Source organism: Pseudoliparis swirei, chromosome 18 (assembly GCF_029220125.1).
Source record: "Pseudoliparis swirei isolate HS2019 ecotype Mariana Trench chromosome 18, NWPU_hadal_v1, whole genome shotgun sequence".
NCBI lineage: Eukaryota > Metazoa > Chordata > Actinopteri > Perciformes > Liparidae > Pseudoliparis > Pseudoliparis swirei.
In genome coordinates this window covers 17,986,576-18,011,376 of record NC_079405.1, presented here as the reverse complement: position 1 = coordinate 18,011,376, position 24,801 = coordinate 17,986,576, and the positions used below count along the sequence as shown (strand labels likewise).

Here is a 24,801-nt window from a genome sequence, read left to right as displayed (position 1 = left end):
CCATATTTGACGGACCACCCGGTTTTGACCCTGCCTGAATTACCAAGTAAAGATCCTTCTCCTGCATTCCTGTTCATGAGTCGTGCTTCAGGGTTCCAGGACCTGTAACCCTTACACATTGTGCACCTATACAGTGGAATGCTGTTTTTATACTAAACGTGGTGAATTTGGGAGAGCTCAGTCAAACCTCATCTGTCCAGCACTTTCAGAACTAAAATTGTAGAGATAATCTTTATAAAACTCCATTCAGTGACATGTTTCTCACATCATTGATTTAAACTGAAATAATGACAATATATATTTTTCTTTCAGGTGGATGAACACTGACAGGGAAAGACACAGAACAGATGGGTAGGATAGTGTCGTTGAACACATGAGCTGCTGACAAACAAACAACAAACAATGTGATTAACCATAACACAATCACAACATAACATGCAAATATATTCCTTATCCATGCACAACATGCTCTGATATTTAATTTACAAAACGCATATATTACATTTCTGTTGGCACACAATAACAACATTCAGACTGTCGTGAAATGTCCCCTTCAGATTTGGTCTGTCACTGTAGTCTCTGCCATGCAAGATGTCTGTACTTTAAAAATATGTTGAATTATATCATGGATTAAGTGCAAAGGACATACACATTAATACTGAATAAAAGAAACGGACTCAAACGGACATCTCTCTTTCATCCTGCAGACTGGAGGGTGTAGTGGAAGCGTTGATCTACTAGAGGTGAAAGAAGCCGGTTGGTTTTGTTGGTGCAGCCATCAGCATGTTAACTTGGTTCTTGTGAGTTATGTGAATCTATAATAAATATAAAACAACTTTAGTGATCAACAATTTGATTATTTATGTTTAAATTCTTTTTCAACTAAATCGAATTCATAAGCTTTCCAAAAACGTAGTTTTTAAGATTATGACACTATGAATTGTGGATAACTGGGGGACGAAGACTCAGTTGGTTGTTTACTATAAATCACAGCCTCCAAATTGCTCACAAAGTTTTTAAGAAAATCGTCTGCTAAATAACTGCCATGTAATGTTCAAAAGGAGAGCCCTCAAACACATGCTATGTTATATACCTGAGCCATTGCAGATGTAGCCCTCTCTTACTGTCTTTATGCACTTTACACAGAAAAACATACTCGGGGTAAATATCTACGATGATTTATGTCTGATTTATGTACTGAAATTTTGTTTCTCTTATCCGTGCTGCTATTATCTGCACAAACAAATGTAAGAATACGTTTAAGAATAATTGTTTTACTTTGTTGTTCAATATTAAATTCAAATCCGTTTATTATATATACCCTAATATCACAAATGACAAATTTGCCTCAGAGGGCTTTACAATCTGTACACATACAACATCCCTGTCCCAGGATGCTGTAATCACCGACCTTAACGAATCTCATATGTAACTACTCTTTGCACTGCATTACACTGGTTTATGTCACTTACAGTACATGGAGGCTGCATCCATGGCTCCCCATCGATTTGCATTGGCAGGGCTTTAATTGTCCTGCACACAGAGAGGAGAGATCTAATTATACTGTACTATTTATTCTGTCTGTAAACATTATATCAAATATGTGTCTGTTTACACCAGACTGCATAGCGAGAGCTAAAATACCAGGAACACCTGGCAATAAAATGCAATGCGCAACAATGGCCCCATAAATAGGTCAGGTATTATTTGTTATTGTAGGTAAAAGTACACAACCTGATGGTAATTTGAGAAGTCTGAGCGAGTCTGTGCCCAGCGTTCTTCAGTCCACTGTAGATCTGTCCCATCTCTATGACTCCTTCCAGCCCCACCACCTCCAAGCGCTTATCACTCATATCTGCAGAGTAACGAAACACACACAAATGACGTTTTAAGAGTTTCTAAAAGATTAAATCACGATTACAAAACTGCCCTGTTGCCAGGTTTACTGACAATATTGGGAAACATTTTGTTGGTGATTGAGGAGAGCACAAACCTTGAGAGATAGTTTTAAGAAGTTCATGGTCAGTGATAACTTCACTGGGCCCCACCACTGACCCGCTATGAGACTTCTTCGACTCGCCCCATAGGTTGGAGCCTCCGTGCATGCTGGGTATGTTGAGGACAGCTATGCTCTCAAGAGACATGCTGCTCAGGTCCAGAGTTCTTCCACAGCACTGGTGGAGGCACAACCACAAGGTTGTAACAGTGAACAAAACATTGCAAAACTTGACAAAACAGGTGCACTCAGGAGAGTGCAGAGCTCCGTCAGGTGTGTCTGCAAACACCGCTGCTGTAATGTGTGATTGCATAAGTACAACCGACAATTGGCTAACCCCTGTTTAGAAATTAATGATCTGTAAGGGATTGTATGAATTTAAAAAACACCAGAAATCGGCTTAAAGTGGTTGCATAAGACGTTTTATACAATCTTGCCAAAGGTAAGGTTAGCAGTGGCTGAGCGGTGCTGATATACTCAACAGTGTGTGTACTGGTAGTTCCATTAGCTGTTAGCTAAACACGCCGACCAGAACACTCAAAGTGACAAGAGCGTGGAGCGTGAGTCACAAGGCAGTTAGTGGCAGTATCAAAGAGGCAGTTAAAGCTGAGAAAGTGAGGGACACCGCAACCAGAAGACGTCCTTGAGCATGCAGACACAAATGACATATTACGCAGTTTGCTGCAGCAGAATGAGAAATTAGCCATGCATAGCCACAGAGGTGCACACTCATTAACACACTCACATTCATTGCGTGATCTTCCTTGTGGAGATAATTATGTGAATTACAAATAATAACGTGGCCCAAAAGCTTCATGAATGTATTAAATATTCTAACCTCAACCGTGAGACACTTCTTCAGCCTCTTGCAAGATGCAGATAGGGTTTCAGAGGTGGCAAACTCAAAATACCAAAGTTTGTTTTTAATTCTTAAAAACAAAAGAGAAGAACAGATTAACATGTGTTATTTGAAAAAAAGGTCTGTTACACATTTCATTTGAAAAGACTATGAAACCCTTACCTGCTGTTGAACTTCTGGGGGTGTTTCTCTCTCATGGTGTGGAAACGATGAGCGATGGAGGCATCCTGTCAAAGTCATAAGGTAATGCTTTCACGTTTCAATGTATGAAGTTACCATTCCTTCCTGCTGAGGCAATGACTCACCACTCCAACAGAGAAGTAGTTGTTAATGATCTCGTTGGGCACAGGGTCCCCAGCCTCTTGGGGGTCGTTTGGTACCACCTGGATGCTCCAGCGGTCCATCAAAACCCCCTCACTAGCTTCGATCTCCTTCAGGATCTCTCTCAAGTCTGACCCATCGTAGCCTTTGTGGGATATTAGAGTAAGCAGATAAAGTAAATGCAGGGCTCCAACGTAAGTGCCAATACCTTAGTTAGGGTGTAGAATGAATGTTGATGGTATTACCTCCTCCCCAGCGTAGACAGCGAGCTAGGTCATTCCCAGTGCCCAGAGGCAGGATAGCAATTGAAGGACCCACCTTCAGGTCTTCTTTGTCTGAAATCACAGGCACATTATAAAGTTGAGAGATGTTCATCTTAATAACCTCTCTGAAACCCCAAAATGACTCACAGTACCTATAGCATCCAGGAGCCACCCAACGGTACCGTCTCCTCCACACGCCAAGATCCTGAACTCACGCAGATTGCGGAAGAAGTGGAGTCTGAAGAAACAAAGGCATCATTAATGTGAAGAATTTCAAGTGTGTAAAGTTCTAGTGGTAAAAGTGAACAGTACCCTGCCGCAGGACCTCCATTGGAAAGGTTGTACACTTGACGTGGGTTCAGCAGGTACTGAAACTTCCTGAGCACTCTGTGGAAAACAGAGAACCACACACACAAATAAACACTACAAGAAAGTGAGAGGAGCCATATTCTATAAAGGAAATATGAAAGGTACTTTTACATTACAAGCAAAAGGAAGTTACACAAAGATATCGAAACTTCAAGCTTTACCGTTCACCCTGCTTTCCTCCACTTTTTGGGTTCACAAACACCAGCAGAGGGTGGGTGTCTTGAATTGAAACAATCTGAAGAAGAATACATGGCAGATTAAGATTCAATGATTTATGTAACTCATGTGAAGAACAAATACGTGATATGTAAAGATATATGGACACATGCTGTGAGTCAGGCGATTGCACAGAGGTAATGTAATAAGCATGAGGCAGAATTATTCAAACTTCTGCTGCTGTCAAATATAATAAATAGGCTTGGTTTATACATGAACACTGTATACAATGACTCTGTGTGTTTCGCACCAAAGAAAGTTTGAGTGTCCTTAATATTTAAACATTATGGAGATATATTGAAATTGGCACATACATTTTAGATTTGAGTAATTCTAAAATTCCATTCTATTATCCAAAGTACTTATTCTATTCAGGGTTGCGGGGCGCTGGAGACGATCTCAGCTGATATTGGCTGAAGGGGTTCACCCTGGAGAGCTTACCACAGGGCCCATATAGAGCCAGACAACTACGGGCAATTTTAGAGTCTGCAATTAACCTGAGATGCACATCTTTGGACTGTGGGAAGAAGCCGGAAAACCCGGAGGGAACCCACACTGCCAAGGGGACCACACGGGATCGGGTATCGAACCCTCTTGCTGTGAGGTGACAGTGCTAGCCACTGCACGGTGCCTGATTTTAGGAATATTTCAATGAAAACATTTTGAAAGTGAAGAAAATGCGCTTTAATGCACATTCATAAGGACACAAAGCTAACTGAGCCAAACTGCAAACTGAAGCAATGTATTTAGTCATGTATTTTAAGAAGTGGATAACGCTGCAGGAAGTTTCTCTCAAAGCTAGGTACTTTTTACTATTGCTTCCTTGGAATGTATTAAAATTAACATGATTCAAGCTTGTGACAGGAGGTGAGTATCTGGTGAGTATCTTTAAATGTAGATACTGGACCAATGGGTTTGTCCCAGTCATGACAGGTGTATTTGGCCAGGACTTCATGCAACACACTGAACTGTTACAAACAGATACCAAAGACGTTGGTTCGGCTGTAGCTCATGGAGAGAGTGGTCATCCCCCAACCACAAGGTACTTGAGCAAGACACTGAACCCCCTAGTTGCTCCCCGGGCACTTCACTGCAGCCCACTGCTCCTTAATAACTAAGGATGGGTCAAATGCAGAGAAGAATTTCCCCCACGGGGATAAATAAAAGTGTACGTTATCGTTATTATTATTATTATTAAGACACTGGCGCAGTCCTTTTTAACATGAAAATCTTCCAAAAATAACATGATGAATCACTAAATTTGGAGATTCTCCCAAAAGCAATGATATGCAGATGGTAGTTTGAGCAGACAATTTGAAAGAGATCTCGCGAAGAAAACACATGGGTGTACATTTGGAAAAGGAATAAAAGTGTGTAGGATGATTTGATAACAGCAGACCTGCAGGATGTGGCCATCAGAGGTGACGTTTAACAAGCTGGTGTCTTCCTCCTGCAGGAAACACAGGACAGTTAACTTACAATTATCCTACAAATCGAAATCTGCTCAAGCTAAATTTATGGTGATGCTCATTTCACCTTTGAGACAGCGTATATGGCCCATGGAGGCAGTATATGATCTTTTAGTGGCCCACAATCACAGGACGATAAGCCAGAGGAAATACACTCACTGTGACGCTTAAAAGAAGACAAGTCTCAGTTAACATAGAGCAAAGAGATCTTGTAATTCATGTCCAAACATGTGCACACTCCTCACCATCTCCTGGCACCACACACACCGCCTCCCCACTAAGGTCTTGATTTTCTTGTGGCAGACCTGACATTTGGTGGACTTACAATCGGCTCTGATCCAGTCGTGAACTGCTATCTGAGACACAGAGGAGAAGAAAAAGAGAAGGCTGAGGAAAAGGTGTAATTCATAACTAGAAGGTCCATTAACAATGACCCAGAATCATTTCTCCTTATTCTTTTACTCATAATGTGAAGTCTTAAGTCAATGAACAACATTCATGGTCTCTCCAGTGGTGCCAAACCACAAACAAACTGATTGACTTTAGTAAAAATTATGTTATTGAATTTCAAAGACTCAGAACAGACCACACCCTCAACAGAGCAGCTGCGGAGACAGCATTAGATTTACGGCATTTTGAATAAGATAAGAGCGCATTGGCACCTCTGGAAGCAGCTGACGAAACTTGGCCAGTTCACTGTTGTGATCCTTTACAAGTTGTGAGTTGTGGCTGTGACACTAGACAGAAAAGAAGACATCGTTTTTATTTGTGCAAAATTATGACATTAAGGAGATGTGCAGAGCAGACTGTGCCGGCTGTAATCTGCACTTTAAAAAACACTGATAGGCTGCACTTATTACAGAATAATGCACTGTGATGTTTCCTGTCGTTAATGTGTTTTCTGTTGCTGCTCTTTGTTTTTTGGTCAGTAAAGAGAGTACTGACATGGACAAATTCACTTGACAAACATGATCTTTCAGTTCATTCTTGAACTTGAAAACAGTAGTTTTAAAGAAAAATTAACTCAGGGTTCATTTAATAGATTATTTCCCAGATCTGGTTTAAATGTGAAAAATAAACTTTTAAAGATACGATATAACATATTCCTAAATTTTCGAATTTTTGGTAAGAATTGTTGATATTTCCACAGCCTGATGTAGAGCTCCATTGTTGTTCAACAACACAGTTGTGACTGTTGACTATTTATTTTGAGTCAATCGCACTTCCACCATCCTGAATAAGCAACTATTTACTAGTGCACCAAATGTGTATCAATCTGCAGCAGAAAATAGTCCCCAACAAATGCACATTTTCTCTTTTTGTGTGACATTTGCAAAAACTACTGCGCCCCTCTGTTTTAAGAAATTTATTGTTTGCCAACTTAAAAATGTATCTTTATGTCCAAAAAAAAGGACAAATTGATCCTTTGCACAGCTCTGCTCCATGTTGGAAAATATATTGAGAGACGGTTTGATGCAATGTTGCTTTTAGTTGGTTGACATGGGATTTGTTCACATATAATATCAATGGACTAATCCTTTAATTTAGCTCCAGTAAATGTAAGTTTGAAAATATAATTTAAGGAAATGGAAATGAAGTGAAGTTGTCGTGTGTCCTTACATCAATCTCCTTTCTAGGTCTACCAAAGGTACGCGCACAGGGTTCAGGATTCTTGTTGGCACAACGACTGTGAACAGTGTACTTGCAACCTGAGGGAGAAGAACAAATGTTAAAGGGAGGACTGACTTCCAGATAAAGTGTTCTCACTTAAAACATATATGATTATATATATAAATATATATAAAAAATAAATATCTCTAATAATGGAAAATAATAAACAGTATAAGTCAACAAGTAAACGTGACTCCTCTGCTTCATTTATATTGTGTATGAGGTGCATGATTGCCCCCTGATGGCAGCCATGAGCTCTTACAGGTGCAGCAGAGTCCCTGCTTCCCAAGGCCGAGCAGCATGCTCTGACACACGTTGCAGTATGTCGGCTTGTTAAAGTGCTTCATCCTCCAAATATGCTGTCCATCTCTCTCTGTCATCTGTGGGTGAGAAAACTGGATTAAAGAAAAGGAACCGCAGTTGATCACACTGAAAAACAATGTTAAGTTGGTTCATTCAATAACATAACTATTGTGGGGAAACAGAAGTGTTGTAAGTGGAGTGAAATGATTGTTCGGTCACCTTTAGTCCGAGCAGAACAATTAAAGGCACATTGTTCATGCCTCCCTTCACCCATTCCTCTAGAGTGACAGTCCCACTGCCATCCACATCGATTGCTGTCATCATGTCTTTGAGCAACTGTCCAATTACAAAAAACATCTGTTGGTTGTTCATTGTCTAACTCTTGCATATTAAACTTCCTTTTACATCTGTCAGCTGCTGTTATTAACTTACACTTTATTTTAATTATCACATACCTACATACATTTAATTGTGCCACTGCATTTAACCCATTTTAGACATTTAGGAGCAGTGAGTTGCTCAAGTGTGCTCAGCTTAAGCCCTCTTTCTGATGTAATACACAAAAATTTTACCACACCCCTTCAGAAAAAGCATACACGATTCAATAATAGAATACAAAAATCATACAAGCTTCAAAATAAAAAAATGGATAAAAATGTGACTCATACTGGTCTTAGTTCAGAGACGTCCCAGCCAAGGTAATCAGCAGCTCGCATCATCTGGGTGATTATACGATTCACCTCCTGATGGAGAGACCACAGGGTTTACATTCACAGTCACCCTCCTCATCGTCACAAATAAAAAAAGACAAAATGGAAGTTAAATATAGTCCAACTGCAGTTAGGACTTATTATTTCATTATTACTTGTTTGTTTATTGATGACGTACGGTTGGCTTAAGACCTGTTTTGTTTTGCCCCTTTTTATTTAGCAAATTGACAGTTTATAAATATCAGACTGTTAAGATCTAAAAAATCTCAAATAAGGCTTTTCAAATATGCACTGGAGGAGCAGAGCTGTAGTATTAATTAGCCTTTATTTTACCATTTTGACAAATGTGTGTGGATGCCACTAAAATTGTATCCATGTTGCCAGTTGTTAAACAAGCAAGACATACATGAGCTGGATGTTCACTGTTAGCGGCATTTTCTGTTCTACATATTTATCTATCAACATTTCAACTTTTAAAGTACATATAAAGCCAAATAATTTGACTTTTCAGTGTTTGTTAAGGGGTCCAAGTCCAACAAAACAAAACAGTTTTGGGTCTCATGTCAGTTAGACATGAAACTTTTTAAACATTTTGCAGAATTAATTGTCAACAAAACATATATATATATATATATATGTCAACTGTTTTAAGTAAAGCAAAAGGCATAGCAAATATTGTGTGAGTTTAGGCACATGTCGTAAACACAGAGCAGTTAGAGAAAAGTGTCATTGATTTTTAGTAACTTACAGAGCTGTCCAGGAATTTGTTGCAGTCTTTATCATAAAGTTTGAAGGAAACTAGAAACAAAACACAGTCAGTCAATAATACAACCATTGTTTTTGTTCACTTCCTCAGATCTTCCAGATCATCCAGCTCATCATATTTATTCATTAATGGTTACATGTACATGAAATGCAGTTGCACTTTATATAAAAAACTGCTGTTTGTAATAAATACGTTACATTTGAGCTTGTCGCGTGGCAGTCCTTTCTCCAGCACTGAGAAGTAACAGGACACATCGCGAAGAAAGACCCCACCTGAAGATAAAGAAACACAGAATCAACCAGTTGACCAAATTGGAAACCTTTGTTAGATTACTGAGATTTAAAAACATGACTGCAAAGTGTTTCCTCTAACACCATGGATCTTATTGTTGTATGTAAAAAGAGATCAGGCTTTCAGATAGCGTTACCTCCTCTGGGCAGAGGGCTCTTGCTGGACGCAACATGCTCCACATGTTGAAAATAGTGAAAAAGACGTTGGCAGAAATCTGCAGGGAAGTCATCCACCTCTAGGTAGGTCTTGAGAAAAAGACAGAACCCCTCTGCATCCACATACTATAGAAAGAAATTAAACTCATTGTCGGGAAACTCAAGGTTAAATGTCATTTCAAGATGCTTCCCTCACAATTGATTGGAAAGAAAACGATTACATTTGGGGAACCAAGGAAAAAAGAGACTAATTAATTAATTCCATATAACTGGTAAGTATGTGCAAAAATGTATTTGTAAAAGTAAACTTAAATGAAAAAAAATGGAAATAACTACCCTGTTAAATAATAGCGAGACATGTATTATTGATCTGTTGCATGACTCACCTCTCCAAGGCTGTGCTGGACCAGCCGACCACCAGGTTGAAACTCCTTAATCACATCTTTCACCCGAAGACTGCTGTCTGCAAAGAGAACATCAGGAAGTGGATTCAAAATCAAAGAGGACATGAACAAATAATACAATTATTTCCAATTTTTTTCAGATATTAATTAGTTTCGAACCAGACCAATAAAAAGAAAAATCCTGTAAAACTGGGAGCAGAGAATCTTAGTAACTAGCTCTTTGTCTATTTACCATTTGTCCCTCACATTAATCACAAAGCTACTGAGAGATACAACGGGAAACAAACAGGAGTTCATCACGAATTGTGGACATAAACATACTGTTTGTATATACATTCATTCTGCGCTATGCTGGTGGAGAGGAGCGGGTGTATTATCCTTTCAGTGCCCCCCCCCCCCCCCTACACACACACACGCACACACTAAAAGCCTACATACCCATTTAATTTCATCCAAAGCCTCTGTACAGCGGAATATTTGTAGCTTTTTTGCTTCTTATATTTGATTGTGTATTAGCTTGACGTGTGTTGCATAAGCGTGCACCTATTATTTCAGTTTTTGTGTTGACGCTGAATGGTCCTTAGAGGAGCTATACGGAACAGTTTTGTTTTGAGGAACTTTCTCTATCATTTATTTCAACACCGATGTCTAGTGACAGCTGCTGCTTTCACTCTCTGAACATTGATTGACCTCTCAAAGGACAGATTCTCAAGTTGGAAAGTTGGAAACTCATTAAAGTAGGGCGACTATGGTTCAGTGGGAAGCAGGTCCGTCTTTCAATCAGCAGGTTGGAGGTTCAATCCCCGCCCTAGTCGATGTGTCCTTGAGCAAGACACTTAACCCCGAGTTGCTCGCTGTAGCTGCGTCTACGGTGTATACATGTAACAGGATTGTAAGTCGCTTTGGATAAAAGCGTCAGCTAAAATGTCATGTAATGGAATAAAAGTAATTCAGTGATCAATCAGATATAAGAGAAGTCTGCACACCTGATTCAATCAGGACACACTTGTGTCTCCTCTCTCAGGATGTGTTCTGTATTTTGCACACAGGGACGGATATTCTAGAACGATTTTTGTGCTTTTGTTTCTCTTGTCTTTGCTTTTTTCCTCTACCTTCACTCATCACAGATATATGCATTGTTTTTCTCACAACTTCTGTGTTGTATAAACCTTTCAGATATTTTTACTTAAAAATAATAACACCATGCTGTTAAAATAGTAGCCAGCCTGTAGCACAACTGCTAGGTTTGTTTGCTTTATAACAAACAACATCATTAATAAGCTCTTAATATGTTTTTTATCCAAATATTAATATTAATTTGCAAAGTCAAATAAATGTATATTTATTTCTGAACTGTAGTGGAGTTGAAGTAGAAAGTTGCCCAAAAATGAAAGACTCAAGTTGAGGGTGGAGCAGGTCGAAGTGAGCAGAGGCGCATGTTTTGCGGTCTGCTGTGTGTGTGAATAAAATGTCGTTCAACAAAACCTCTTGGTGCCTGGCTGATCCTTGGAGCCTTTGGGGGAAACCCACGGGTAGTGGCCCGGAAGCTGCTACAGTGGAGCCCAACGTGGGGCCCCCTGGAATAATGCTCCTGGAAGGGATGCAGTCAGATCCGGAAGAGGAGCTGTTGGACAGCTTGGGGCAGATGCTGGCCCGTATAGAGGAGATGCGGCGGGCAGAGGCGGAGGAGAACCGCCGGTTCCTCAAGGCCCTCCTGGACCCGCCGGCGCTGTGGCTGAACCCCGTTCCCCAGGACCCGTCGGAGCTGCCGACGCCCGAGTTCCAGGACCCGTCGGAGTGGCCGACCTCCGAGCCCCAGGAGCCGTCGGAGCTGCCGACCTCCGAGCCCCAGGACCCGTCGGAGCTGCCGACCTCCGAGCCCCAGGAGCCGTCGAAGAGGCCGACCTCCGAGGTCCAGGACCCGTCGGAGCTGCCGACCTCCGAGCCCCAGGAGCCGTCGAAGAGGCCGACCTCCGAGGTCCAGGACCCGTCGGAGCCCCAGTACCCGTCGGAGCTGCCGACCTCCGAGGCCCAGGAGCCGTCGGAGCTGCCGACCCCCGAGAACCAGGACCCGTCGGAGCTGCCGACCCCCGAGGTCCAGGACCCGTCGGAGCTGCCGACCCCGGTTTCCCACGTCTCGTCGGCGCTACCGACAACCCTTGTTCCCTGGGACCCGTCGGTGGAAGGCCGACCCCGGGCCCCGGCGGCGGCGCCAGCAACCCCGGCTCTGTCTCCATCCCGGCCGGTCCCAGCGCCCCGTTCCCCGTCCCGGCGGGCTTCAGCTCCCTGTCCCCCCGTCCCGGTCGACCCCAGAGCCCCCACGTCCGGAGCCCGGTCCCCCAGAGCCCCCACGTCAGGAGCCCGGTCCCCCAGAGCCCCCTCCTGCCGAGCAAGCTCTCATGGGGGGGGGAGGGAGAGTAGGTTAGGCCGGATGGAGCCCCAGCCTAAATCGGGTGGTGGGGAGTGTGGCAGCTGTCTCTAATTTGGCCTCGGCTGCTGGTGATTGGCAATCAGTCAGCAGCCGAGGCCGCCCTCATAAAAGCTCCCAGTTGAGGGTGGAGCAGGTCGAAGTGAGCAGAGGCGCATGTTTTGCGGTCTGCTATGTGTGTGAATAAAATGTTGTTCAACAAAACCTCTTGGTGCCTGGCTGATCCTTGGAGCCTTTGGGGGAAACCCACGGGTAGTGGCCCGGAAGCTGCTACACATATGTTATGTGCCAATTACATGTTGATGTCGTTTTAATCCTAGTCATCAAAGTATATCTAGCTGTCAGATAAATGCAGTGCAGTAAAAAGTCAAACATTTCACAACACAACACAAGTAGATATTTTCATAACATGGAAACAATTCACTGTGTGCACTTAGTTACATTTCACCAATGGAAATAAGTATTCTTTATATACACGTATGAAGTCATAAGTAAATATAAAGGCAGTTGTACACAATTATAAATATTTATTGATTTCCAAAGACAGATTGTGTTGCTTGTCCCTCTCCCAAACCAAGGAATGAGAAAACTACCTCCTCTGCTGGTCTATGTATGTTCTATGTGCAGCATTGACATGCCTGTATTATTAATAACTGTTGAAATAAAGTTAAGTGAGAAGATGCCACTTACATTCCATATAATGCTCCAGCTGGATTAATTCCACGGGAGTCAGAGACCCTTCTGTGTCGTCAGACGAGGCCATGTTGACAGAGCTGACAGAGCAAAGAGAATTCAATGACAGGGTGTCACGGAGATGACATGCAGGAGAACAACACTAGGACAACCTTTTAACCTCAAGAGAGGCTGCAGAAACAAGGAGGTACTCTTTTGTTTAGTAGGTGTGTCACAATAACTGGTTTGACGCCATTCCTTGGGTTGCAAACAGTGAGTAAACACGACGGTGTGTGAAGACAGTGATCAACCACAGTGTCTGGTTCTAGATATGTAGACAGTCTGGGGCTTCAAGTTCACGAATCCTAAAATCAGAACCAATAAAACTCACTGTAGCACATTCAATACATAAGTTGTGTCATGCTGATTTTTAGTGACACCCTGATAATCATGGACATGTCAACCGTTTGTGACAAGATCTGACAAGACGAGGATTTGCCCACACGGTATGTTGACTAATACCATAATAACAAGCTCTATTGTGAAGGCTGCCTTCATACTGTATGACTGTCACCAGCAGAAAATACACCAGCCTTTAGAAATATGAATTGTACTGGTAGCCTACATGTGTCTACTTATCTTCTCTGCACAAGTCTCTTATCTCACATAAAAAGCACTGTCAGCTCAATCAAAAGTACTGTACACCGAGGCAATTCACAAAACGTCAAGTAAGGCCAATCTTTTAAGGGGCAGGTTTGGGCTCTTATTTGAGGTAGCCCATCTGAGTGAGTGACGAGCACGACTTGTTGCTCTCTAGATGCTGCACAGGTGTTCAGCCATCCACACAAGATAAGGGCAGAACACTAATAAAGGCTCCTTACCGTAATTATGTTCACCTCGGACCTCAGCAGAGCTAAATCAAAAGCGTCCCAAACTCGGAGCTTCACAACACGAACTTTGATATGCAAGTTGACGGCAGCTGGCGCTCGTGGGGAAAAGTCAGTCGCGGTATTAGCGGATAGAAAGGATTAAGAAGGAGGAGCTACTCGTGACATAATTACAGGTAGTGGTGCCGTCACGCGTGTGTACGCACTCAAAGAAACGTAATAGCCACGCACACGCTCGTGCGCATGTGTCAACAAGTTAACACACTTTCTAAATGCTTTAAGCCTCAAAATGAGGTCCATGTTCTCTGGTTTTCCGCGTTAACGGACCGAAAGAGCATATTTAGATGATTTCAATATTATATACTAACTCATAAATAATTATAATTATAATTATAACAATAACAATAATGCATTTTATTTATTTTCATTCAAAAAGAATATCAGTTCTACAGAGCCAGTAAAAACAAAATATAATAGCTAAATAGCTGGCAGTGATTTAACACAAAGTAAAAAATGCTTTCCTGAATAAAAAGGTGTTTAGGCTCGTCTTAAAAGAGTCCAGTGTCTGTGTTGCCCTCACGTGGTCAGAGAGGCGTAGCCTATGGCCTGACCGTCAAAGGTGAGATGAATTATGAAGGATAACTGAATCTTGTGTGGAGTGCCAACAAGGATGGCTTCGGGTTTGCTCCTGTTTAACTGGAGAAAGTTGTTGCTCATCCATGCGGTGGGACATGACATGGCTGCAGTGGGCTTTGGGGCAGTTTTGAAAGTAGTAGATAAAGATGTGTCGTCAGCATAACAGTGGAAGGACATATATGTTTGCTGATGACACGACCGAGGGGGAGCATGCACATAATGAAGAGGATGGGCCGATGACCAACCCTTGCAGAACACCACAGGAGACAGAGAGCAGTCTGGACTTGCATCTTCCCAGTGAGACATAATCAGTCCTGCCAAAAAGGTAGGACTGAAACCACTTGAGTGCAGAGTCTGAAAGTCCAATGGTGGTGTGGAGGCACTCTAGGAGGAGAGAGTGATCCACTATTTCAAATGCAGCAGTCAGATCCAGGAGGATGAGGAGTGAGGGAGATCCTGCATCGGTCGTCATTCGTCACCTTGAGTAAAGCTGTTTCAGTGCTGTGGGCTGAACGAAAACCTGACTGACATTTGTCAAACAAGTTGTTGTGTTTGAAGTGGTCCTGAAGTTGAGAAGCAACTACTTTCTCTAACACCATGGACAGGAAGGCCAGGTTGGAGAAAGGCCTGTAATTGGCTAGAACCTCCAGGTCCAGGGTGGGCTTCTTGAGAAGGGGACGATTGAGGGCAACCTTGAGAGGTGGGACACAGCCAGACTGAAGGGAAAGGTTAACAACCTTGATTATGAGAGGACTGATTGGCAGGGTAAAAAAAGCTTACAGACGAGGCCGTAACATTTTAAATTAACTGTCATGTTGCCAATTGCCATTATTTTATATCAAATTATCAAGACAAGAGACTGTAAATTGTGGGGAAAAGATGTAAAGAGGGAACAGAGTCATTCAATTCAATTCAATTCAGTTTATTTGTATAGCCCAATTTCACAAATTACAAATTTGTCTCAGAGTGCTTTACAATCTGTACACATGGACATCCCTGTCCAAAAACCTCACATAGGATCAGGAAAAACTCTCAAATAACCCTTCAGGGGGAAAAAGTCATGCAAATATGCAGGACCAGGAGTATGAATAAATAGACCAATCATTTGGACTCAATGAAATGGACACTTTATTTGCATATATGCATATAATAATGTAATTGCAATACATTGTGGTATATATCAAATTAAATATGTGCTAGTAATTGCGTAATAATATTTCAACTGTGCATCTATAGAGCAAAGTAATGTCCCAAAATGACGTGAAATATGTAAAGTGATCACCTGAAATTATGTTTTTCCTTTTATATAACATGTGAAAATGATTTACATTTGACATAGGATCTGGAAATCACATATCATGTTTATTTATCACATGTGAAATGTGTTTATTGTCAACTCCCGTCGACTTACTGTTTACAGTCTTCTTCAGGAAGTAAGTAGGGTTTTGACATTATGTTTAATTACTGTAGCTGCGTAAAAATACCTTCCAGACATGTTATAATGATGTGTAAAAAAATACTCTTACACAAACATTTCTTATTTCCTCCTTTAAAAAATCCCAAATTACATATATTCACATTCACATACCTCCAGGATCTACGAAAAAGGCCATTATTTGTTTAAAAAAAGATTTAACAAAAAAATGCAAATTAAGTTCAAGTAGCCTACTGGACTCAAGGTGTCGCCTATACTTCATGTGCATTTGAGGTTTTAGATTTCACAATTGCGTAATGGACCACGATATGCTACCAAGCTTTAGTTGGGATTTCACCCATCATGCTTTTACACGTAGCGTTATGTCTTGAACTCAGATTTAAGATGAGCATTAACACGACTCCCTTCAGCAGATTCATTTGAAAACAGCTTTATAGTGTTAAACTCTGTGCATACAGTGTTTTTCACAGTGAGCTAAAAAATCCAAGTTATGTGAAAACAAGCAAAACCAAATGTTATAATAAGAGGGGGCTTTGCCTTTAACATGACAAGAAGTCCTTCAAGTGCTAAGAATGCAATCATAATAGATGCTGAGCTCACAAGTCAACGGATCCATCATTACAATTGAGTAAACTTCATCTGTTGATGACCGTAAATTGTTACGTCAAACTTCGGTTTCCAAAGGTCAAGAACCGAGGCGGTAGGCGGCGGTAGAGGGCTTCAGTTACAATTAACAGCCGCAGTAAATAAGTAGATGAAGAAGCTCTTCACGCAGGTGTTTACGTTTTCCCACTTCCGTAGCTGCCTAAAGCGGAATAACGTTACTAATCCAACGTTAAATTCCGAAATTTGAGAAGAACCCCACGGTCACGTTTCTCTTTTTTTTAAATAAGCATGAGAGATGCCTGACAGATAAGTGTGATCAGGTCGTGTTGTGTCCGCTGCAGCGCTGTATCGCGAGCGTTCCTCGTCTTTCGTCGCAGGCAAAGCTAAAGCTAAAGCTAGCGGTGTTGGTAGCTGGTCAGCGGCAGTTGGCATACTTTAATAAAAACACCTGATCCGCATTTTATCCAGCGTTAATTATATATACATATATCAAACAAGGCAGTCATGGCCACTCGGCGTCTGACCGATGCCTTCTTGTTAATGCGGAACAATTCAATCCAAAACCGGCAGATATTGGCTGAGCAAGTGAGTACATACGACCCCCGCCTGAGTACACGTAGCAATGCTGCGGTGAGTGGTCTGCATCGTTTTGACATTTTACTGTGTGTGTCATATAGCCAGTCAGCTAGTCAGCGTTACTAGATTCATGTGAGTGCTGTTAGGAGATGCTCGTCGTTACGAGGATTTATACGCCGATAGTGATTCACCTCGGGACTCAGTGCTTTATCTGGCTCAGGGGGGTGATGGAGGATTGGAAAGGGGGGTGCAGGCAATATTGTTAAGCTGCTAACAGCTTAATGTCTACAGCACACGTAAACAATGAAAATTAAAGCTATGTTTTACTTGGTATTCCCCATTTCTAAGGTAAAAGATACGTCTGTAAAGTGTAATGGTGTAGATAAGGTGATGTGCATGTGCTATGGTTACTACATAGACATTTGACCTAATCTAGATGTAAGTGTGCCTGTAACTTGTAATTCATTGTTCCGCTTGAATATAGCTGGTGTTCTTCAATACTTATTAACTTATTAATATGTATGACACAAACTCAAGCTGTGGAAGAATCCTGGAAACTACCGCTTGTCATTCAGAAATACAAATAATCATTGAGTTGTCTATCTTTAGCGGATAGATTATGAAAATGTATGACATTGACAAAGAAACTATTTAATGTTGCTCAAATCTGTCCAAATACCCAATCCATGTTATAAAGCAGAGAGCTAGGGCTGATACAAATCCAGCAGATATGATCAGCGCACCCCTATATAACATATTGTCATTATTTGCATGTGCACTGTCATTCCCATTGTGGTTTGTAATACTACGAATCACACGGTAGTCAAGGCTGTGTCCGCAACACATTTTTGAAGCGTGAGAATGAACAGTTTACAGCTCTCTAGTGTTTGTGCTGGAGTTCACCGAACGTCTCTCGTAGAAGACTCGAGACGTACGGTGAGCTGTGCATACTGCCGGGTGCAGGATGAACAGCAAGCAGCTGCAGTGTGTGCATGACCATTCACACTCAGTTGAGAAAATGTTAACCAGTTGGATGCTCCCTGAGGTAGATGTATTACTGAAAACCTGTACACCCATAGTCACTAAACACAAGGATGGCCCACCAGGTTAGGATACATTTCCCAAAATATGCTGCTGAATTTCACCCACTGAACTTGACTTCCTCTAACCTTCATTTATTTATCCTCTGGTCAAATGTCTTTCATCTGCCTTTTGCTGATGGCTTTGAGAGGCTGATCGTTCACTGACACAAACACACCGACAGAGTGGAGAGCTTTTATATGGCTGTGGCTCCTGGACAGACATTGTCCGTAGTGCAATGTGTATGAGACAGTGTGAAGGTTGGGGTTTTACCTCAGAGCGATAAGTAAGTGGGCACAGAGATGGGAAATCCAATAGTAATGCTGTGGCCTGGCCCTCCAGAGCTGGGAAAAGTGCAGGACGGTGCAACTGCGATGTTCATCAGATTCACTGTCTGTAATTTCTCCAACTGAGAGAAAAACACTTTACTGATTCATTAGTCAGTCACCTGCATCTTTACTTGAGCTACGTCAGTAAATGACGCAGTTATTGTGGACCAGCCCAGCCATTTGGTTATGGCGGGAGCTTCTTGGCTCAAGGATTGATTGTTCAGGTCTTTTATGGTGAAAAACTTTAGTGGCTTTCGACCAATCGGTCTCCATCATGATGATATACTTTTCTACAAGCCATTGACAGCTAAAGAACTATTAAGTTCTTTAGCTGTCAATGGCTTGTAGAAAAGTACATTCTTAAGAGTATGGTAAAAGATCTCTACAGATCCTAGAATAGAGCTGTAATTACAAGAACATCTGTCTCCTGTGTCATGTAGCTCAAATGAAGATCAAGAAATGTGACATGAACAATGATGTTTGTAGTCTAATATCTTACTTACAGTTAAATAACTGACTGTTTAGTTTATGTTTGGGATTATTGTCCCTGTGTATTATATGTCCATCCGTGTTGCAAACTTCTAATTTCATGGAGAATATGTTGTTGTTATTATTATTATGTTGGTATTATAAGTGTCCAAATTATGAATTCATTACTGATGTTTTTTTAAGCAGAGGGAAAACCTGAAGAAAAGCAGCAGTTTGTTATAGTTGTCCAGCAGTATGTTACACTCGTTTAATTTTACAGTAGTGCAATCATGCTGCGTATACATATCCACAGACTGATCAACTAAAACTATTTAGTTTGCCATTAGAAAGTGCAGTCCGCTTGCTGAAGCAGTTTTAAAATAACTGACTTTTGCCATTAGGCGACTCAAACAAGACACATGAGACATAATGATCTAAAACAAGGCAGTGTCTTTTAAATGTATCATGGCATATTAACTTCAAGCTCATTTTAATTTTATGTTGAAGGTGATCAGCCATTCTCTCTTTTTTCTCTCTCTCTCTCTTTTATTCTTGCTGCTTCTTTCATCTAATGTTTAAAGTGGAATTATTGTGCAACTGGTTTCTGGATAAATAATAATAATACATTTATTTTATAAGGCGCCTTTCAAGGCACTCAAGGTCGCCGTACAACACATTAAAAACAGTTAAGACAACCGGAGAGCAGCGGCAGCTAAACGCGCCAGCGTTCACTCCCGGAAGTGACGTAAAGGATGAAAGATTACAGCACAACATGAGGGCAGAGAGGAGAGGAAGTAGGATTTATCTTTGCGTTTGCATTCTAGTTTTATACTTATGCACAAACACGCACATGCTTGGATTTTATTTTAACGGCCCTGCTGTACAGACATCATCAGTCTCATTCAAATTAATTACATATTTGGTTGGTGAATATTCACTTTAGATTTTTTCCAGGGCTCACTTTCTGTTATTTTTGTCTTCTCTCCGTTTCTTCTTCATCTATTGGATGGGACCAATCTGCTGTCTGCCGATCCCATTAGGAGCTTGATGAGGTAATGTTTATTCCCTGTGTGTATAAAGTACATAAGATGCATTCAATGCTTCTCCATCGTCATGATCATGTTGACTTATGTTTTAATCAAAAAATATGTTTGTTTTAAGATGGCTGATGATCGAATGGCCTTGGTGTCAGGAATTAGTCTGGATCCTGAAGCAGCCATTGGAGTGACAAAGAAACTGTCCCCTAAATGGATAGAGGGGATTGATGAGGTGAAACAAACGCATGGGGTTATTATATAAATATAAAGACCTATCTGTAAAAGTTTGACCAATACAAATAAAATATTTCTATTTATTGGTACAAAAGCTCTCAAATGCAGCTGTTATAATCCTGTAATCTTAAACTGGTGAAGTCACAGTTTAACCATTGGATTTCTCCTTATAGATCCAGTATGAAATTACACGGGTTCGGCAAAAGATGAAGGATTTGGCCGTATTCCATGACAAGCATATGAATCGACCCACACTTGATGACAGTAGTGAGGAAGAGCATGCCATAGAAATCACTACTCAGGAGATTACACAGGTACAATCATTTACCAGTTTAGTTAATATAGATGATGTATATTTTTATAGCTAAAACATGTTTTTACTTGAGCACAAAGTCAGAAGAGGGTATGGTATTGAATCTTGACCTACTATGCTCTGATAGTTTAAGGGATTGAATGCAATCTATATCTGACAATATTGAATGTTAAAATGAAACATGGAGTTTGTTTCTGTTCGCTCACAAAGTTTCTGTTCTTTGCAGATGTTTCATCGATGCCAGCGAGCTGTGACGGGCTTGCAGTCTTGTTGTGGTCACTGTACCGAGCAGGAGGAGAGGCTATTGAGAAACGTGATCTCATCCCTGGCACAGAGCCTGCAGGAGCTGTCCACCAATTTCAGGCACACACAGTCCGGCTACCTTAAGCGTAAGGACTGCAGTGAAGCTGGGACTCGCCTTCTTGAATTCTTAATATCACTGTTGCTTTTCATCACTCAGGTCTCTTTTATCTTATCTTTAAGATATTTGCATGCCATCTAAACATCATGTCATTTATTTTTATCCCAGGTATGAAGAATCGTGAGGAGCGATCAAAGCACTTTTTTGACTCTGGACCATTAATGGAAGCGGATGAAGAATTGGGTGTATATGACAAGGTGACCAGCTTTTAAAAAATCCATCACCATTTCTTTTGGCTCAGGCGTCATATTATATATATATATATATAGTGTGTGTGTGCGTATTACAATAAAGAAAGCACAACTTCATCTTTTTATAAACTTGATTATAGACGAGAAAACAAACGCAGTTTCGATGTGCACTACTTGTTGTTGCAGGTTCCACTGAGTTATGTACATTTTTATTTAACTTTTGGACATACTGTAATACATTTTCATTTTTTAGTCACATATTAATCCCTACTTGAAGACAGGACAGGAGGATATCTACCAACACATACCAGTGAAATTGGAAAATGAATCAAATGACTCGTGTTCCATCAAAAAATAAAAATAAAGTTAAGTCCATTGACTTATTCACTTAAACCCATCGCTGAACATTTTCAAGGGCAGCGGGTGCTGTGCAGGTTGATGTGCAGGTTGATATCTGTTTGCCTTTGCTATCAAGGTTGCGTGGTAAAATCTACGGAGTGGAATAATTACTTGTTTTTCTTTTACATTTTGACATCAAATAAAAATTTATCTGTACTTTGGTCTGAAGTAGTGTAAACCGGTACATGTGTTGTTGCTTTTGGAGTAATAATCAATAACCTACTTATTATTTTTCACTGCAGGGTTTCACAGACGATCAGCTGATGCTGGTTGGCCAGAACAGTGTCATGGTGGAAGAACGAGAGAAGGAGATCCGACAGATAGTGCAGTCCATCTCAGATCTGAATGAGATTTTCAGGGACTTGGCTGGAATGGTGGTGGAACAGGTATTTGAGTCGGTCCTGACACGCTTAACCCTCCTGTTACCTTAGGGTCAATTTGACCCCATTCAATGTTTAATGTCGGTGTTCTTTCGGGTCAATTTGACCCCAGGCTGTTTTTCACTGTCTCAAACATATAAGAAATATCAACTTTTTTATATATTTAAAGGGCTATTTAGGTAGTCAACAAACAAACATAAAGTACCTCACACTTAAACTTGGAAAACAATATTAATTCTAATAATTTTCTGGAGGTTTTAATTTCTGGGGTCAAATTGACCCCAATGGTAAAATATGTCAGTAAATATAAAGGTAACAGGAGGGTTAAACAATGAATGGGGTCAAATTGACCCTAAGGTAACAGGAGGGTTAAGACATTGTTAGTTGGACTCTATTCATAATTATGGCATAAGTCTAGTCACTTGGGTTCCCAAGAAAAAAGTTCTGGTCTTTCACATAAAAGCGTGTGGTTGTTAGTGAGTTACCCTAATGTCTCCAAAATGTAAAGTATCCTTTTATATTTTATACATTTTATATGTTGCATTTGTATCAACACAGCGTGATTGAGTGATTTAGTTTTGTGGCAGTTCTACACCAAACAACTAACATGCATTCCTCTTGTTTGAAATGAAGACTCTACAACTGAAATGTTCCTCTGCTAACAAAAGTCCCTCCTCTTCTCCATCTAGGGCACCGTTCTTGACAGAATTGACTTCAACGTGGAGCAGGCTTGTGTGAAAACGGATGATGGACTTAAACAGTTACAAAAGGTAACGCAACAAAACGCAGCTTTCAGCATGCTACAAGACACAATTATGTTATGACTCAATTTGTTGCACGATGATAAGCAACTGAATGGTTTGCCTTTTTTATTAATTAAATTGAAAAGCAAATGAAATGCAATGTCTTACTTTTTATTTGTTCTTTTTCTTCTTTGCAGGCAGAACAGTATCAGAAGAAAAACAGAAAGATGCTGGTCATTTTGATTCTCACAGTCATAGTTATTGTTCTTATTTTTATTCTTTTTGGAACAAAGTTTTAACTATGCATTCCTCCGGCGTTTGTTTTCTGTGTTTGTTGTGCATCTGTGTGGACATATTCTACCCCAAACAAAGCTGTCTGCCTTTTCATACCAGGAAACGTTGATAATAATTCCTCGTCTCTTTGCAGGTGCACTTTGGGCAGCTTGGAGATATTTTGTGGTTGATTTTGATGAAAGAAAGAAACAATCAACAATCCATCTGAACTGTGGCTATTTCATCAAGTGACTGGTGCCCAAATGGCCAAGACTCTGTCGAACCCCACTATGTTGACATATGTATTTGTCTTAAAGGAAACACGCTGTGTGGTGTATACAAATGGACTAGCAATGTCTAAATGCTAAAGCGGCGTTTTCTGCTTGAACTCAAAGCATGAATTGTGCCGTTTGTTGTGACAATGCATAATTTCTGCCCAGTATCATTGCAAACATGATATTTCTGTGAGGAAGATGTGACAAGAACGAATGTTTCTAAAAGACAAATATGCAGTAGATCTCATTTCACTGCAAATTGATTTTCATTCCTACATTACATCTGTCTCGGCTCAGTATTTTATCTTGAGAGGCTAAAATAAAGTGTTTTGTATTGGGACAGTACCAAATATGATTAGAATTGTGATTTAGTACCAAAAATATTCCTTTGGTGTCAGGACCACGGTTTCTTTTTTTTATCCCATTACTGCACAATTCCAAAACAATATTGAAATCATTGTTAATCCATTGTCCGCCTCAGGAGGTGGTAGACAGCCATGGACCTTCTCCAATTCATCCTGTAATTTTAAAATCATAACTGTGTCACACCGTATGCACTTTTCCTGAAGTGCTCAATTCAAAACACTTAATTGTTTGTTTGTATGGTCCTTGTTTAAAGTGCTACCTTTTTTAACTCTTGCAGTTTGCACATATTGAGGCCTGAGTGGGGAGGGGGGGGTTAAGTTAAGGATGTAATACTACTTTCATTTGTATGATGAAAATAATTATTTATTTTTCAATAGCTTCAAATAATCAAGAGGTCTGGAGGTGTTCCGTCTCTGGTTGAATGACTGTATATTGAGTTGAGTGTGTCTGTGCTCTCGACCCAACAGTTATTATCGACTGAGAAAACTGTTACGTAATCCAACACTAGCAGACGTATGAAGACATTATTTTTCTTTTCAAATTGAACACATTACTTTTTTTTTGTCTGTTGGAAATTTCATGTTCTTGTGTTCTATAAAGACTGACGAGCAGAAATCAAGAGCTTTATTTAACATATCTGTACTCGACTCTACACTTTATATAGCTGTTAAATCATCTTTGTCATTGATGTAAAGTTGTGTGAAAAATATTTATGTCTTTGTGCTTACATTTTGTTTTCCCAACGGGTGAGGAGACCAACTTATTTTCTTCTGTTTTTAAATAAACCTGGAACATGATGGTGTTTTGTGTTTTAGATTGTATCATTGATGCATAGATACAGATGAAACATTTTATTTTAAATTATACAAGTTATTTTTCCAATTGTTTATGTGCATTACCTATTAAGCAGAATTGGAAAACATTTCACAGTTTCTGCTTCACACATCTTTTAGCCATTAAATATGGTTTTGTTTTAGACTGATACAGAGAAATTAAGCAATTTGAGGATATCCACTTGGATTAATGTGATTCACATTTTTCAATTGACCAAGTAAATAATTGGTAGATTCACTGTACATTATCTTTAGTTGCCGGTTTACTTAAAAGTGAGAACATAAGATACCGTTCTGAGAGCCTCTTTTATCACTCAAATCAGCAATATGAGATAAAAGGTTTTTATAAAGTTTTATACAACTCTTCTTTGTCAAAATATGTTAGTCATGCTACATATTGCAGACTGCACCACACTGTTAAAAGAT

At 40.4% G+C, this 24,801-nt stretch overlaps 2 protein-coding genes across 3 annotated transcripts; one reads left to right on the top strand and one right to left on the bottom strand.

Moving 5' to 3' along the window:
• Window positions 1–217: 217 nt before the first annotated feature.
• Window positions 218–13,890, bottom strand: dgkab (diacylglycerol kinase, alpha b). The gene is made up of 25 exons (XM_056438411.1): window positions 13,775–13,890; window positions 12,912–12,994; window positions 9,776–9,852; window positions 9,371–9,515; window positions 9,141–9,215; window positions 8,926–8,975; window positions 8,136–8,210; window positions 7,687–7,803; window positions 7,427–7,544; window positions 7,114–7,202; window positions 6,156–6,230; window positions 5,739–5,849; window positions 5,561–5,659; window positions 5,424–5,474; window positions 3,970–4,043; window positions 3,752–3,826; window positions 3,592–3,677; window positions 3,422–3,511; window positions 3,161–3,321; window positions 3,018–3,082; window positions 2,835–2,925; window positions 1,994–2,174; window positions 1,735–1,855; window positions 1,473–1,533; window positions 218–815 (listed from the first exon to the last, which is right to left on the bottom strand). Exons 2-25 carry the CDS (start codon window positions 12,982–12,984, stop codon window positions 738–740), a joined length of 2,238 nt encoding a protein of 745 aa, XP_056294386.1. The 5' UTR covers window positions 12,985–12,994; window positions 13,775–13,890; the 3' UTR covers window positions 218–737.
• A 2,749-nt stretch (window positions 13,891–16,639) lies between these two features.
• stx16 (syntaxin 16) lies at window positions 16,640–24,344 on the top strand. Of its 2 annotated transcripts, none has more exons than XM_056438214.1 (9): window positions 16,640–17,042; window positions 19,951–19,962; window positions 20,072–20,179; window positions 20,355–20,495; window positions 20,721–20,883; window positions 21,024–21,112; window positions 21,748–21,891; window positions 22,575–22,655; window positions 22,826–24,344. In XM_056438214.1, the coding sequence occupies exons 1-9, from the start codon at window positions 16,962–16,964 to the stop codon at window positions 22,925–22,927; spliced, it is 921 nt and encodes a 306-aa protein (XP_056294189.1). In that variant the 5' UTR covers window positions 16,640–16,961; the 3' UTR covers window positions 22,928–24,344. The 2 variants fall into 2 exon arrangements, with proteins under 2 accessions (XP_056294189.1, XP_056294188.1); XM_056438213.1 differs by having other exon boundaries at window positions 16,640–17,087.
• Window positions 24,345–24,801: the final 457 nt, after the last annotated feature.